Raw genomic sequence first — 17,916 nt, 5'->3', positions numbered from 1 at the left:
GAAAATTAAATATATAATTAAGGGTATGATAAGATGAAAAATACATTAGAGATTTAAGAAAACTTTTCAAATATCAACATATATACTTAATGGTTGAAAAAATAACAAAAATTGTTTTAACAAAACAAAAAAGTTCTTCAAATGAAACAAAAATTAATAATAATAAGTAATTTTTTTATATTACCTAATAAATGAAATGTTTGTGCTATTATACACTTAAATTGAAAATATTAAATATTTTCACGTGATAGAAAAATATATAATAAATAAAAATAATAAAAATATTCAAATATGAGACATAAAAAATTTTAATTGACAAATCAAATAATTAAAAAAATAAAAAATAGAAAGTATATATATATAGTTAATTAATTAATTATAAATATTTTAATAATTTAAACGGGAACAGGTATTATGGCAGAATATGTACATTCGCATACCCAATTGAAAAAGTCAAAAATTCTCCACATCCGTACTTATACTCAATCAATATGGAGATTTCCTATCATGGAAGAGTTTATTTGCGATGAAGGAGGTTATTTTTGTTGTTATTTTCCTGTTAATACCAGATGTAATTAGTATGGGGCGCAGAAAGGAAAAACCTTTTTTCAACAACATTCCAAATATAAACTCAAGTTTCAGCTACCCATTTACAAAATTTTAAACTAACAACATGGATTAACAAAACTAACCATAAATCATACTTGAAGAATGCAAAACTAAAGGAATTTATTAACTACATATTACAACTGTTGAGAGTATAACAATTAGAAAAATCCATTTCTTTTATTTATCCAATCGCAAATGTACATTTTGTGCGGAATAAGAACTTACTACTGGGCACATGTCAAACGACAACAAAAAGCTTGAAATGTTGCATGGTGCATATTCTACAGTTGAAGCTTTATACAGAGGTCATTAGGTAACAAATGATGAAACAATACAACATAACAGGAAGCAAGTAAGCCAAAAAATGGAGGCAGCGTAACGAGAATGATAGAGTCTCATCCTTGAAAACTCAGATACACAACAACTCCTCTCTCTGTTTGAAAGTTGTTAACAATTTTGAATATCTTCCTGCATGATTATATATATAAAGAAAGAAAAAGGCAGTGAGGACAAGGTTTTCATTACAATTTCATAGGACTATATGATTCATGATATCTAATACTATATACAATTGGGAACTAACAAAAGGTAAGTTTTTCAATTGAATAATATATCTGACCTACTTCTCAATTCAATTTTTTATCTACAAAAGGTAAAAACGCTGATGTGTCAATCTCTCAGCATTTTGAAGTTAGAAAAAAAAATGGAAAAGAAATTGAAAACCGAAACTTTTAATTAAAACTTCTTTCTCTCTCTTCCTCAATCTTCTCACCTTCCTCCTTCTCAATTCTTTCTCTCTCTTTCTCATTCTCTCTACGACCGCCTTCTTTCTTCTTTCTCTTTCTCATTCTCTCTGGCACCGCCTTCTCACTTCTTTCTCTCTCTTTCTCTGTCTCTGTTTCTCCGCGTTCATCATGGTTTCTCTGCCTTTCTTAGCTTCTTCTCTAACATCTTCTTCTGTTCATCTTCTTCTTTTCATCGAGTTGTTTTTAAATCGCATAAAAACGACTATGGAGATGGTTTATATTTTTTTCTGAGCTTTGTTCTGTTCATCTTCTTCTGTTCATCATTTTTTTTTGTTTACAGGCTTCAACTGACGCTTACAAAGACATGCATCTGAGATTTGTCGTTCATCTGTCCATTTTTTTGTGGATATCTTTTTTTTTTTGCTTTCTCAAGCGAATTGGTATTGTTCTTTATGTTTTTTACTGAGATCTAATGGTTTCTTTGCTTGATCTTATGTTTCAGGTATTTAAATGCTTGAAATGAAGAGTACAACCACAAACATCTTTTTTAACCAGCAAAAAACCGAGTTTGGAGATGCTTTATATATTTTTCTGAGCTTTCATCTGTTCATCTTCTTCTGTTCATCATGTTTGTTTTGTTTACAAGCTTCAACTGAAGATTACAAAGACATGCATTTGAGATTTGTCGTTCATCTTATGTTTCTTTTGTGGACATCTTTTTATTTTTGGTTTCTCAAGCAGAATGGTACGGTTCTTTATGTTTTTTACTTAGATCTAATGGTTTCTTGGCTTCATCTTATGTTTCAGGTGTTTAAATGCTTGAAATGAAGAGTACAACCACAATCATCTGTTTTAACCCCCCAAAAATTGAGTCTGGAGATGCTTTATATTTTTTTCTGAGCTATCTTCTATTCATCTTCTTCTGTTCATCATGTTTCTTTTGTTTGCAGGCTTCAACTGAAGATTACAAAGACATGCATATGAGATTTGTCGTTCATCTTATGTTTATTTTGTGGATATCTTTTTTTTTTTTGCTTTCTGAAGCGAACTAATATGGTTCTTTATGTTTTTTTACTGAGATCTAAGGTTTCTTGGCTTCATCTTATGTTTCAGGATTTTAAATGCTTGAAATGAATTGTACAACCACAAACATCTTTTTTAACCAGCAAAAAATCGAGTCTGGAGATGCTTTATATATTTTTCTGAGCTTTCTTCTGTTCATCTTCTTCTGTTCATCATGTTTCTTTTGTTTACAGGCTTCAACTGAAGAGTACAAACACATTTATCTGATATTTTCCTTTCATCTTCTTTTTCTTTTGTTGATATCTTTTTTTTTTTTTGCTTTCTCAAGCAAACTGGTATGGTTCTTTATGTTTTTTACTGATATCTAATGGTTTCTTGGCTTCATCTTATGTTTCAGGTGTTTAATTGCTTGAAATGAAGAGTACAACCACAAACATCTTTTTTAACCAGCAAAAAACCGAGTCTGGCGATGCTTTATATATTTTTCTGAGCTTTCTTTTGTTCATCTTCTTCTGTTCATCATGTTTCTTTTGTTTACAGGCTTCAACTTAAGAGTACAAACACATGCATTTGAGATTTTCCGTTCATCTTATGTTTCTTTTGTCGATATCTTTTTCTGTTTGCTTTCTCAAGCCAACAGGTATGGTTCTTTATGTTTTGTTTTGAGTTGTAAGTGATTATTGGCTTCATCTTAAGTTTCAGTTTTTTTAATTCTTCAAATCAAGAGTACAACCACAAACATCTTATTTAAACCACAAAAAATCGAGTCTGTAGATGCTTTATATTTTTTTTCTGAGCTTTCTTCTGTTCATGTTCTTTTGTTCATCATTTTTCTTTTGTTTAAAGGCTTCAACTGACGAGTACAAACACATGCATTTGAGATTTTCCGTTCATGTTATGTTTCTTTTGTGAATATCTTTTTTTTTTTTGCTTTCTGAATCGAACAGGTATGGTTCTTTATGTTTTATTCTGAATTGTAATTGATTCTTTGCTTCATCTTAACTTTTAGGTTTTTTAATTCTTCAGATCAAGAGTACAACCACAAACATCTTATTTAAACCGCAAAAGACCGAGTTTGGAGATGCTTTATATTTTTTTCTGAGCTTTCTTCTTTTCATCTTCTTCTGTTCATCATGTTTCTTTTGTTTAAAGGTTTGATCTCCAGACTACCGACACATGCATGTTAGCTTTGTTCATGTCGTAATTTGTTTTTATTTTTAATTTTTTTCGATTATTTCTTTAACATTTTCACAACTCTTTGTATTTTGTTCTGAGTGCCACTTTCCATTTTTTACGACATTTGAAATATTTTTAGATATTTTAATTTATGTCAAAAAATCAGTTCACAAATCTTAAATTTTTATTTTAGTTATTTATTTATTTTATTATTTCAACCCTATTATCTTTTAATTCGTACTTTTTATTCACTTTTATATTCACAATTAATTGCAGAAATTATAATGCACGCTTCACCTGTAAGTACGGACTCTACCAAAAGGAATGACTTATCCTTTTCTCTTTCTATATATTGGCAACAGTAATGACTTTTCATTTTCTCTTTCTATATATTGGCGACTACATACTGACAAATCTTATTTCTGTTGTGTGACCCATTATCTTCTCTTGAAATTATTCTTCATACCCACTCTTTTCTCAAACAATGGAATCCGTGCGCACACCACAAGCCATACTTTCTGGCAAAATGCTTGGCGGATTCGTGACTATGTTTTTGAAAGACCAGTTATTTTTTTTATTCCTTCACATTCCTTTGTATTCTTTGTTTGTATTTCTTTATTCTAAACTTCCTTATCTTTCAAGGATTTTGGACACGTCGACCGACTCTTCATAATACGTAATTTGAAGGACCTTGGTTCACAGTGGACCATTATTGATTACGACAGGAATGTTCATAATGTTACGTACAACATGAATATTCACACTCCAATGATCACCTAAGGCTGGAATGATTTAATATCTTTTTATGCAGATGAGTGACAAATTGGTTGTCTTCAAATATTTCGGAAATTCGTCTTTTCAACTACACGTCTCTAAACGTGTTTGCGACTCAACATTGAAAGCCAACTTCTTCAACCATCTTTCTATCTGTCGTCCTCTACATACTTCAAACTTAAAGCATTTTGAAGTTCAACTATCAACATACTAGTGTCGAGCCAGCCACTTGGTTAGTTTTATTTCTTTTGGATTATTTATTTACATGGCTTCTTAATAAGTAAGATATTTTATCCTTTTTGTTACAGTATTTGAAAAAAGAATTTGCCACTTATTTTAAAAGCAGTGGTCTTAGATCTATTGTTCTACACGGACCAAGGGGAGAAGTCGAATGTAAATTGATCATAAGACATAATTCTGTTAAGATTGGAACTGGCTGGAAAAATTTTTGTAATCTTCATCAACTTTCTGCAGATGATCATCGTGAGCTTTTTTTTGAAGTTGAAGGTCACACAACAACCAACCATATCAAAGTTTTTTATCCATTAATCTGGTTTTAAGTTATAACATTTTGTATTTTGTTTTTGTTAATCTTCTTTATATATATATATATATATATATATATATATATATATATATATATATATATATATATATATATATATATATATATATATATATATATATATATATATATATATATATATATATATATATATATATATCAGTTCTCACACATTGTGCTTTACGGTCCAAAGGCACGAGTTGAATGCAAGTTGTTTATTGGACCTAGATCAGTCAAGATAGGAAGTGGATGGAAACGTTTTCGTGAAGTTCATGGACTGGAGGAAAAAGATTTAATTCTTTTTGAGGTTGACGGTGAACAAGCAAGCAAGGATGTCAATGTTCTTCTTAATATAAATGATTATTATCATCGCCTATGAAGAATCTATAAACAATATTACTTAACAGATTGATAATCTGTAATTTTTGTATCAAGTTTTTTTGTTTATTATTATATTATATATATGTATATGTTTAACTATGTGTATTTTGAACTTTTGGAAAGTTATTTACTCTTACCTGCTCCATATCTTCTTCCATATACGAAAATCTTTGGCATTTAATTACTGTCAGACACAAATCATATCATGTCCCTACGTTTTAAAAATTTATTATATTAATTTAAATATATCACTTTCCAGAAGATTTTTCATACACATCCCTTATAATACTTTTCAAATATTTTATTTCAATGTCGATTGATATGACATTTTGCACTGCTTCATTATGTTTCTTTATCTTCCACCTTCCACGAGATTTTCTTCTGCTGTAAGCATCCGTCATTTCATTACATATTTAATTGTACTATTTATATTTGTTTTTATTCTAATTTTGTACGTTATTAACTTAAATAATCTAACACAGTTGCTTCTCCTCGAAGTTTCTAACAAAGTTCCTTCTCCTCGAAGATTCTAGGGCTTTTGTACACCACACTTTTATTTGACTTTTTGTAGAGATCCAACATAGTTGCTTCATCCAGAACACGTTTCACATCCATTAACGTATTCTTACAAGCCATTAACATTTCCACTCATCAGAGGTATGTACTTCATTTGTTTTATGTACAAATATAGTAGTCTTGTTGTACAGACGAAATGAAATGAGATTTGCAGTTCTGAAATTTCGTCTAAGTAATTATGGTTTGCTATAACTTTTTTCTACATTTCCTCTTTCGTGAATGCATAAGAAACCAGTATGTATTTGTAGATTTTCATTCTTTCCACATTACTGATTCAATTAATTGTTCACTGCTCAGTCCATCACCCCAACAATTTTTTTATTCACTTTCAAGTAATCTGCTTCATGCTTTATTTTCATCAGAATGCTTCTCTCTTAATTTTCCTTTTCTATGAAACCTGTGAATAAATCAATATGAATACTTAATTTCTTCTAACATCAATAGCTGTTTTTTGCAGGTTTCACCAATATATATTCTCATGACTTCTGTCAAAAGGTTCGTACTCCATGTTTGAAGAGTCCTTATTTGAATATATTATACTTTTTTCTTTCTTCTACCATTTCAAAAATTGTCATATCCATGTTTTGATTAATCATTACACTTCTTTTACTCTCCTTTGACCAATCAAAAATAGATTATGATAAAGTGATTATTTGAACCTTTTTTTGGGATTTCTTTATTTTAGTTGTATGAATTACAATTTTGTCTTATTAGTTCCTTATTTCTCTATGTAAGTATAAATATGTCACGAATCTAATCCTGACTTTTTTACTTTTCATTTTTCAATATTGTTGTTGTGAGTTCAACATGTCTCTCTGTGAAGTTCCAAACCAAAGCCAGAGCGTAAGCGAAGTAAGTCCCCAGAAGGAAAATTGGAATATTATCGTTAGGGTCATTCATTCATGGTTTGTTCCTGATTTCACTAAACAGAGGTGTCCTTTTTCCATGGAGTTCGTTATTCAAGACAAAGAGGTTATTATTCATGTTATTCTTTAAATTCTTCCATTACACCTACTTTCGTTTACAAATTTGAATGAATCAAATATTTGTATGTTAAACATATTTATAGTTAAATTTATATATGTTCTTTTGATCTATTTCAGGGTTCTAAAATACATGCTTCAATTAGATGTACTTTAATTTACAATTTCAGAATGAGATTTCTGAAGGCCATGTTTATGCCATACAAAATTTCAGTGTTGCTCTGAATTCTGGAATATATAGAACAACACATCACCCTTATAAGATAAATTTCTAGTTTGGTACAAAAGTTTCTTTGCTTAATGTTAATTTGGTTCCTGATATGAAACCACAATACACACCTTTGTCGTTATTGACAACCACTGCATTTGATACTGATTATTTAGTTGGTAAGTTAATATTTTTAGTTCCAATACTATTCATATTTTTATTAATAAACATTTATTGTTAAAGTATATGATTTAACATTTTACTGGTCGGAGTGGGGACTGAAAGAGAATTGCAAGTTGATGGAAAGACAACAAAATTAAATGTCATAGCAATAGAAGCTGATGGGTATTCTATATCTATACTATACTACATTCCTTTTATATTTCTGTTAAAATAACGATTTGACATAACATTTTTGTAATTTTTAGGTTTCGAATAGAATGTACTTTGTTTGGTATTTATGTGGATGAACTGAATGTATTTCTTTCAAGTGGAGAAGTACAAAATGCTGCTGTAAGTATAGAATTTGCGAAAGTCAAAACTTTTCAAGGTAAAATTTTGTTATTACTTTTACAAAGTACTTTGAACTACTTATTCCATGTAACTCTCACATACACTATATTTTTAAATATAGATAAGGTTCAAGTTCAAAATTGTAAGTTCTGCACCCGTATTAAGTATAATGTTAACTTCAAGGAAGCATCTGAACTGAAATCAAGGTAATATTCAAATTGTTCTTCAGTTTATTCAAACTTTATAATCCATTTTGGTAACTATATTTTGGTTACTTTATAATGCAAATTATCCTTCATTTCCTTAACTTGATATTTCAGATGTACATACATTCAATAATAGATTTATTGTTTATGAGAACAACTATATTTTCTTTTGCACAGAATGTTTGAGAACAATGAATCTCCCTCTCAAGGATTAACGCAACTTTCTCAGACTTCCAAAAATATTGTGGAAGAGAACTTTTTAACACTTACACCTAGGACCACCATTCAAGGTCTAAAAGATCGTAAAGAGGTTAGAATAAATTTTTTTATTTTTGTGCAAATTTTGTTGTTCACAATAATCTTTTTTATATTGAAAGGTCACCACTTACATATTGTTTGGAACAATTAAGCATATCTTGGTTGGCGATGACTGGTGGTATACTGCTTGTGTGTGCAACAAAGTTGTTTATCCAGATTCCAAGATGTTCTTTTGTGAGAAGTGTAACAAGCATGTTATAAAAGTCTTTCCAAGGTTAACTCATTGTTTATTAATGTTTATTAACTCATTGTTAATACTTTTATTAATGTTATCAATTTTGAACATGTACTATAGGATTTATCAGTCCGATTTACTAAAGAAACAATTGAGTCTGGATCCCAATCACCTGAACTAATCCAAGATAATCCAACCAATGATGATGCTAACAGTTCACATAAGAGAGAATCTGGAAAGAAGACTGCATCACTTGAATCCATCGAAGAAGACAATGTTCCATTGAAGCTTTTAAAAAGAAATATTAAGAAGGAAAAAGCAGTGAATTGAGATCTGATTTTAGTTATTCTATTTCAAGACAATTTTTTTTATGCCTTTCATTTTGGGACTGTAATATGTCTACGCATCGTTTTGTCTTTAATTTCATCTGAATTACAACTTCTATGTTCAATTTCATCTTTAATTTCATATGAACTACAACTTTTATGTTCAATTTCATGATAACTATATTATGCGCTTTTGAGTTACATTATTTAGAATTTTATTTTTTTCATACGCTGGTCCAGAAGATATTGTTGACATTTTTCAATTTTTGTCAACAAATATGATTGCCAGCTACATAAAAACTTATGAAAATTGATGTTATTTTGTAGCATGATGTAATTAAAGTCGTAAATAACATCTTTTATGAAAAAGATATTTTGTGTATACTTGTGTGACTCATAAATAAGATATATCTATTTTTACTGATAACAGAATTTATAAATGTTTATTTTTCATAATAATTACTTTTCATAAATAAGATAAATATGGCAAAGCAATTATCTGTTGACAGATTTTAAGTTGTCACAACACAATTGGATGCCATATACAATTTTTAGTCACTTATCTTCTGTTAATTACTAACTTATTAAATATTGTACATTATAATTGAGATATATTTATACAAAAAATACGAATGAAATATTATATTTTTACGTATAATATTATTACTAACTTAGAATATTTTTACTTTATTATATTATCAAGATTTTATGTTATATATAAATATCTAAATATCTAAACTTCAGAAGTTGATTTTTGGAAAATTGTTATTGTTATATATTACATATATTATATTATGATATTGTGTAGCATAATAGAATAATTTAATATATCTTTAATAACGTTATATCTTTTTAATGTTTTATTCTTTTATTATCGTCTTCCCGTTTTCCAATGCAGTAATAATTACATTACTGTTTAAGAATCTATTTGTAATCGTCCCGTCTTTTCATGTGTCATTTATCTTCTATAAATAAATATTCATCTTCATTCTACCATGAAGATCAAACTTCAAGATCAGTTCAATCATATTCTACATTCTTCCAACTTTTACTCTACTATCTCTTTCAAAGTCCAAGCAAATGGAAAACAATTTCAATGAAGATGACGTTATTAATAGAATGAGTAGGTACCAGTTCTCTATTATTCACCTTCAGGACGAGGTAAGTTCTTCGTCAAATTTTTCAGACATATTTTCTTTTAGAAGATTTCTTCTAAAATTTTTATTTGTGTGACGGATTTCTTCTACTCTTTTACAATATCCTCATTTTAACCTTAACTAATCCATTTTTTGTTAAAAAAATTCTCTCTTTGGAGGCTGTTGGTTTTGTGGATCGTGCATTCACCATTCTTTATGATGACGATCTTGAGCGTCAATGGACTTTAAGAGATGAAGAAGGGAATAGACATGTGGTTACTTATAACAAGAATTTACAAAAACCAATGCTAATTGGAGGATGGACTAAATTAGGCACCTATATGAACTTCACGATTTCCACACTATTTATTTTGGATATGTCGGTGATTCTTGCTTCCACATCACTGTTTTTCCCAGTAAATGCAAATCTTTGTCTATTGCACGTTTTCTTAAAAGAATTGAGACAGATCAACCCCTTTTCAATGGACTGAAGTTGCATTTCTTCATATTTCTGAATCCAAACCAATGCAATGCTAGCCATCTGGTGAAATTCATTTCATATTTATTACTAAATGGATGTTTATTTCATATTTATATTTATGTTTCCAAATTATTTTAAACATTTAATCCATATACTAATTTCATTAATACTTTATGTATGTTTTAGGATTTGCCTGCTGATTTTGGCAATTATCTTCGTCAAGGAAGATTTAAATACATTTTTCCTTATGGACCGCGTAAAACAGTCAAGTGGAAACTACTGTTGAGAAATCATCCTAAAAAGTCTAGCAAAATTGGAAGTGGCTGGAAGGAATTTTGTACTGCTCATGGATTTCATCAAACTATTGACTTGGTGTTTGAAGTGGACCACATGAAAAGCAATCAGAATGTAAAAGTGCTAACATATTGTAATTTTTAATTTACAGTTAGTATAAATAGTTTTGTTTTTATTTCTGCTACTTATGTAGTTTTCAACCTAGAAGTTTTTTTATTTTCAGCAATGCATATGTATAGTTCTACCTTCTTATCAATGAAATCTCTTTGAAGCTTCTCTGAATTTCTCTGAAAGATGAAAAGTGATACATGTTATGGTATGATATTCATAAATAAAATTATTTTGTTCTATAATTCAAATGAAATATATATGATGGTATTGAAAGATGAAAAGTTCGACGATTGATGAAAAGTTATATGTTCTATAATCATATGTATGGATGTATGTTGCTTTAGTATGTGCATACACTGATTGTATGTTATCATTTTCACACATAATGAGGTTAAAATTGCAGATACTTCCTATGAAACAGTCCTCTTTGTTGTACTATATATAGTAGTGCATAAAAAAGACGTCTGATTGTACCTACATAAAAAACAAATGTTTTGTTAGTTGCAAGAACAAATCAAATCTGAAATAAGTGTTATATATATGAATGATTCTGATATATTAACACTCAGCACTACATGCTCTTTCTATTTTTAATGTTTGTCTACTGAAACAAGTGCTTTCTATTATAATTACAAATATTTTTGTTTCCACAATTGTGATTAGAGGTACAATCTACACCAAAAAGTTTAACAAAGACATTCACCAATATAGTAATAAAACAGTAAACACTTTTCCATCCATTGAGTCAACTTACCTTTCTTTTTGCTTCTTCCATTGTAACCTTTGAAACTATTCCATAACATTTTGGTACTGTAATGGAGCAAAACGATTGTAAAAATGCAAGGCTGAGAAGGAAACTGGTGCTACAACAAAGGTTCAATGCAAGAAGTAATCAACATTAATGTAAGTCATTAACATCTTACTTAAAGCATTTATCTTCTCTAATTCTTCATCAATAATTTTTTTTAAAATGATGCATTTATATGTTTGTATGTTTTTTTATGTTGCAGATGACAAAGAAAACTAAATTTGCAAACCATTCTTCTTAAAGTAAACAAATCTCATGATTTCTTTATATATATATATATATATATATATATATATATATATATATATATATATATATTTGTAAATGTATGTTTTGGATTGTAACTTCACAACACAGATGCATAGTCAAACATCTTTGTTGTTTTAATCACAGATAAAGCAACTGTATCTCAAAGATCATTTCAGAAAAATATACACAGGAATCCATTACAACAGTTGGATATTAGTAAGTATTCTTTTTCTAAGCTATATCTTTACAGATTGTTGTTAAATGAATCAATGAAGTATTGTTGTTTATTTTTTTGATAACAATGCTTCTACAATAATCCTTTTCCAGATGTTGACAACAACAACAACAACCTTCAAAATATGAATTCAATATTTCACAGACAAATTGGTCAGTTTTGAAGTTTTTCCAGTACTTAATTTTAACATTGTTTTTGAATAATATTAATTCCGTCTCACTTTAAACTAACCTTCGTTTCAATGCAGTAACTGTCAACAATTTATCAAGTTGTTCAAGTACTTTAGTTGAACAACAAATCACTTCACAATCTGCAACTTCTACTTTAACATACAATAGTCCTTTCGATATATTTCTACATTCATCTTAATTTCTTATATACCTATTGTAATGAAATGAAACTGACAAATTTTAAATTTATATCAATGTTTTTGAATGACTACAGTTTTTAACAATAACAGTCAGAGAAATTATGGACAAAATAATTATAATTCCAGTGCAGGTAAGTACATTTGTATTCATATATAACAATATTCATACTCACAATACCAATGCAGGTAGGATAATTATTTTCTGTTGTTTTTCATAGGTGGCAGATCAGAGGTTGTAAATGATTCGCATTTTGTCTCTAAGAATAAAGTTGTCAAATATCCTTTTCAAGTCATACAATCACTTTAAAATAGATTCAAACTTGATGATGAAACAACAACACAACATAATTCTTCAGACACAGCAAATGATGATTCAGCAACGATAAGAGATGATGGTAATTCAGATATTCAACTTATTGATGTTAATATAAATTTCTTTGAAATCATTAATTAATTTTCATCTTACTAATATTGAAGCACATACTACAAGTACTACAACTACAAAAGAATTGTATTGCAAAGGAGAGTTACAAGGTACATAATCTCCAACACAATTGTATATAACTGCAGATTAAAATATATGCATTTTCATGCTAATGTTTTGTAATGATGTTCAGAACTGCTCAATATTGGAGAACCTTACTTGGAATGCCAATACTGTAAAGTTGAACTTTGGTATGAAGAAATAGCAGAAAAATGTAACACCTCAAAGGAAGTTGAATTCTCATTGTGTTGTCAAAAGGGAAAAGTCCAAATTCCACTATTAAAAAGACCACCTAATCTTCTTGAAGGTTTGTTAAATGGTGAAGACCAGAGAAGCAAATCACTTCTACAAAACATAAGAGTATACAATAGCATGTTTTCATTTACTTCAATTGGTGGTAAGATAGATAATTCAATGAACAATGGTTCTGCTCCATCACAATTTATTCTGAATGGACAGAACTATCACCGTATTGGCAGTTTATTGCCAGAGCATGGATCAAAGCCAAAGTTTGCACAGTTGTACATATATGATACCGAAAATGAAATGAGTAACAGAGTGAAGCATTTCAGGTCAATGAATATATGAACTAATTTGATTATATGAAATATTTAAATACATTTGTTGACATGTATTCTCTTTATTATTTTTTAGTTCAAACACCAAGGAATTTGTTATAAATGAATCATTGGTTGCTGATTTGATTGAAATGATTGACAATCACAATGTTCTTGCGAAATCTTTTAGAAGAGTAAGAGATTTGTCACTGAAACATGTGGAATCAGATTTCACGCTAAGACTATTTAGAGGCAGAAACAAAGACCCTAGAGTCTACAATACACCTTCATGTGATGAAATAGTTGCACTAATAGTTGGTGATTTTGGCAATATAGATGTAGGCAGAGATATAGTGGTAAAAAATGTTCTGGTGAATTAACCAGACTGCACGAAACTCACACAGTTTTCATTCCATTACAATATCCTCTCATGTTTCCATATGGAGAAGATGGTTATCAAGAGGATATCCCAATAAGAGAATCTCATTCAAAAACAAAATCCAGGGTAAGAATTAGAATTTCTTTGCGAGAATTTATTGCCTTTAGAATACAACAAAGAGCTGTAGAAGCAGGAAATATTGTGAATGCATGCAGATTGTTCCAACTGTTTCTGGTCGATTGCTATACAATGGTTGAAGCCCAAAGGTTGTCATTCATCAGAGCTAATCAGAAGTTAATTCGTTGTGATATTCTTAATGGATTACAAGAAGCTGTTAACAGAGGAGAAACATATCCTTCTTTAATTGGAAGACGTATTGTCTTGCCTGCTTCATTCACTGGTGGTACTAGATACATGTTCAACAATTGTCAAGATGCTATGGCAATTTGTAAAAAATTTGGATATCCTGATTTGTTCATTACTATAACATGCAATGTGAATTGGAGTGAAATAAGAGAATTTGTCTTAGCAAAAGGCTTATCAGCTTCGGATAGACCTGATATTGTATGTAGAGTGTTCAAAATGAAGCTGGATGAAATGATGACATATTTTAAGAAAAAGGACTTCTTTGGAAAAAGCACTGCAGGTATGTTATATATGAAGTAATATACATTATATAAATTTTTATTAAATTAAATTCTGACAACTATATTTATTATTTATTTATATATGCAGGAATGTACATAGTAGAATTCCAAAAAAGAGGTTTACCTCATGCACATATACTTTTATGGTTGGATGGAGAAAGCAAATTGAAGAATTCAACTAATATTGATAAAGTAATATCAGCTGAATTGCCAAATGCTGATTTGTACCCCAAATTGGAAAAAATGGTCTCAAGTTACATGATTCATGGACCATGCGGACCTGCAAGACATAATTCACCTTGGATGAAGGAAGGAAGATGTTCTAAATTTTATCCAAAAAAATTCACATCTTCGACTTCAATTGATGAAGAGGGATATCCATGTTATAGAAGACTTGATAATGGTAGATTTGTTGAGAAGAATGGAATTAAGCTGGACAATAGAAGTGTTGTTCCTTACAATCCACCACTTCTAATGAGGTATCAAGCACACGTCAATACAGAGTATTGCAACAAGACCAATTCAATAAAATATTTGTTCAAATATGTGAACAAAGGTCCTGACAGAGCTACTCTTAAAATAAGCAACAACTCTGCACAGTCTAAAAAATCAACCATTATTGATGAGATCAAAAGGTATTACGGTTGTAGGTATCTATCACCATGTGAAACTGCTTGGAGAATATTTGCTTTTGACATCCATCACAGATGGCCTCCTGTTCAGAGATTGACATTTCATCTTCCTGGCCAACAATCAGCTTTGTTTAAAGATGATGATGATATTAATGTGGTCTTCAACAGATACGAAAATGCTAACACAATGTTTCTAGCTTGGTTTGAGGCTAACAAAGTTTATGAGGAAGGAAAAGAATTGACTTATTCAGAATTTCCAAGCAATTTTGTGTGGTTTGCCAAAGAAAAAGAATGGAAACCAAGGAAGAAAGGCTACAACATTGGTAGACTTACTTATATTCCTCCTGGGTCTGGAGAACTTTATTATTTGAGGATATTATTGACCATTCAAAAAGGTTGTATTGATTATGAAAGCATTAAGACAATTGATGGAAAGTATTATGAAACATACCAAGAAGCTTGCTATGTTTTGGGATTGTTGGCTGACGACAAAGAATATAGTGATGCAATCAAAGAAGCAAGTGAATTTGCTTCTGGGTATCAACTTAGAAGATTATTTGTTACTTTGTTGTCGATGAATACAATTTCTAAACTAGATATAGTTTGGAATTCTACTTGGAGTATCTTATGTGATGGAATTTTGTACCAAAAAAGAAAGGAGATGAACTTACCAGGTATTTATATATATTTTTTTTAATTTTCTATACATATATATTTTAATTGTATTATTTACTTATTGCAGGTCTTCAAATTCAGACTACTGAATTACAAAAACTATGTCTGCTGGAAATAGAGGAAATGCTAATGTCAAATGGTAGAAGTTTGAAAGATTATCCTTCATTACCTTAACTTGATCTTTCAGATGTACATACATTCAATAATAGATTTATTGTTGATGAGCTGCAATATAATAAACAAGACATGGCGAAAGAACATGACAGTTTGTTTAAAGCACTGAATGATGAACAAATTCATGTATATCAGGATATCATGATAGCAGTTCTTTCAAAGAAGGGATGATTCTTTTTCTTATATGGCTATGGTGGTACAGGTAAGACTTTTATGTGGAAGACATTGTCGGCTGGTCTAAGAAGCAAGGGCATGATTGTTTTGAACGTAGCATCCAGTGGAATTGCTTCTTTATTACTTCCTGGTGGAAAAACAACACACTCTACCTTTTGCATCCCACTGTTAATTAATGATGAATCAATTTGCAACATAGCACAAGGTAGTCTTAGAGCAAAACTTCTTATGGCAACCAGTTTGATTATCTGGGATGAAGCACCAATGATGAATAGAATGTGCTTTGAGGCATTTGATAGAACACTAAGAGATATTATGCGAAATGTTGATGATGCCAATAAAGACAAACCATTTGGTGGCAAAGCAGTTGTGTTGGGAGGTGACTTTAGACAAATTCTACCAGTTATCAAAAAAGGATCTAGGTTTGATATCATAAAATCAGCAATCAACTATTCAGAGTTATGGAATTGTTGTAAAGTGCTAAAGTTATCCAAGAACATGAGATTAAGTACTACATCAAATACTGAAACAACCAATGATATTCAAGAATTTGCTGATTGGATATTGAAGATTGGAGACGGAAAAATGGATCTAAATGATAATGGTGAGTGCATGGTTGAAATTCCAGAACAGATCCTGATTACAAACTCAGATTTACCTTTATTGGCATTGGTTGAATTTGTCTATCCTCAATTTGTGGTTAACATGTTGAAGCCTAATTATTTTGATGATGGAGCAATTTTATGCCCAACAAATGATTCTGTAGAGCAAGTAAATGATTTCATGTTGTCTTTAATCGGTGGTGAAGAGGTGACATATTTAAGTTCAGATACACCTTGCCAATTTGATGAACAAGATGAAGTGCAATCTGAATGGTTTACATCTGAATTTTTAAATGATATCAAATGTTCAGGGATACCAAATCATAAACTGAAGTTGAAAACAGGTGTTCCAATTATGCTCTTGAGAAACATTGATCAAGCGAAAGGTCTATGCAATGGCACAAGATTGCAAGTCAACCATTTAGGCAAGAATGTAATCTCTGCAATTGTAATTACTGGAAAAAACATTGGTGACAGGATTTTTATACCAAGAATGGATTTAATGCCATCTGATTCACGGTTGCATTTCAAATTTCAAAGAAGACAGTTTCCGATATCATTATGCTTTGCAATGACAATTAACAAAAGTCAAGGACAAACACTTTCTAGAGTCAGCCTTTATCTTCCACAACCTGTATTCATACATGGCCAACTATATGTTGTTATTTCTAGAGTCAAAACCAAAAGAGGATTGAAAATACTTATATTGGATGAAGATGGAAAGGTAACAAACACAACTAAAAACGTTGTGTACAAAGAAATTTTTGAAACTCTTTGAAAAAAAGTAAATTATAGGTATGTCATTTCTAATTTTTTTTTTCATTTCAAAGCTGTTATAAATATATATCAACTTATTTATATTATGCTCTGCCATGCAGGAAAATCATGGTACAGAAAAGGTTGAACAAAGAAATCGTTATGTACAAAAGGAATTTGTGTACAAAAGGAATTTATGAACTTGAATACCAAAGGAGACATTCTAGGTATGTAATTTATTCTGTTTTTTATTCTTATATTAACAAAGTAGTGTATTAGTCATATTTTTGTTGTTGGTGGTTGATGATAATATTCAATGAAATCAAATATTAACTTGACATACCACTTTAATTATATTCTAAATTGATCTATTCTATTGATACACTTCAACCTCTTTTTAAAACATTAGATTCTCATCATATAAATTATTAAATATCCAAAAACCCATTATTATTACCACAATTATTACATGTAAAAAAAACCCTTGCATTGCAGGGGTAGAAGGACTAGTGAAATTAGACAAATGAAAATAAGTTAACAGACAGAAGAACTATCTGCAAAGTGCTTTTCTAG

At 29.9% G+C, this 17,916-nt stretch overlaps 1 protein-coding gene and 1 pseudogene across 1 annotated transcript; both read left to right on the top strand.

Moving 5' to 3' along the window:
- Positions 1 to 7,153: 7,153 nt before the first annotated feature.
- On the top strand, positions 7,154 to 8,583 carry LOC146885825 (uncharacterized). Its single transcript, XM_085675106.1, has 7 exons — positions 7,154 to 7,220; positions 7,314 to 7,386; positions 7,470 to 7,591; positions 7,676 to 7,760; positions 7,938 to 8,070; positions 8,138 to 8,272; positions 8,374 to 8,583. The coding sequence occupies exons 1-7, from the start codon at positions 7,154 to 7,156 to the stop codon at positions 8,581 to 8,583; spliced, it is 825 nt and encodes a 274-aa protein (XP_085531232.1).
- Positions 8,584 to 14,417: 5,834 nt separating this feature from the next.
- LOC146885824 (uncharacterized) lies at positions 14,418 to 17,365 on the top strand (annotated as a pseudogene).
- The last annotated feature ends 551 nt before the right edge of the window (positions 17,366 to 17,916 follow it).

Source organism: Vigna unguiculata, chromosome 6, assembly GCF_037176805.1.
Source record: "Vigna unguiculata cultivar grain cowpea cultivar isolate G323 ecotype 2 chromosome 6, ASM3717680v1, whole genome shotgun sequence".
Lineage (NCBI taxonomy): Eukaryota > Viridiplantae > Streptophyta > Magnoliopsida > Fabales > Fabaceae > Vigna > Vigna unguiculata.
The sequence above is the reverse complement of the archived record's forward strand: the minus strand, read 5'-3'. Positions and strand labels throughout refer to the sequence as shown.

Excerpts from the sequence above, each read along its gene's own strand:
- LOC146885825 (XM_085675106.1), top strand. The coding sequence starts at position 7,154 with ATGAAACCACAATACACACCTTTGTCGTTATTGACAACCACTGCATTT. Across the intron at positions 7,221-7,313 it reads TGATACTGATTATTTAGTTG|TGGGGACTGAAAGAGAATTG; the intron begins GTAAGTTAATAT and ends TACTGGTCGGAG. Across the intron at positions 7,761-7,937 it reads GCATCTGAACTGAAATCAAG|AATGTTTGAGAACAATGAAT; the intron begins GTAATATTCAAA and ends TCTTTTGCACAG.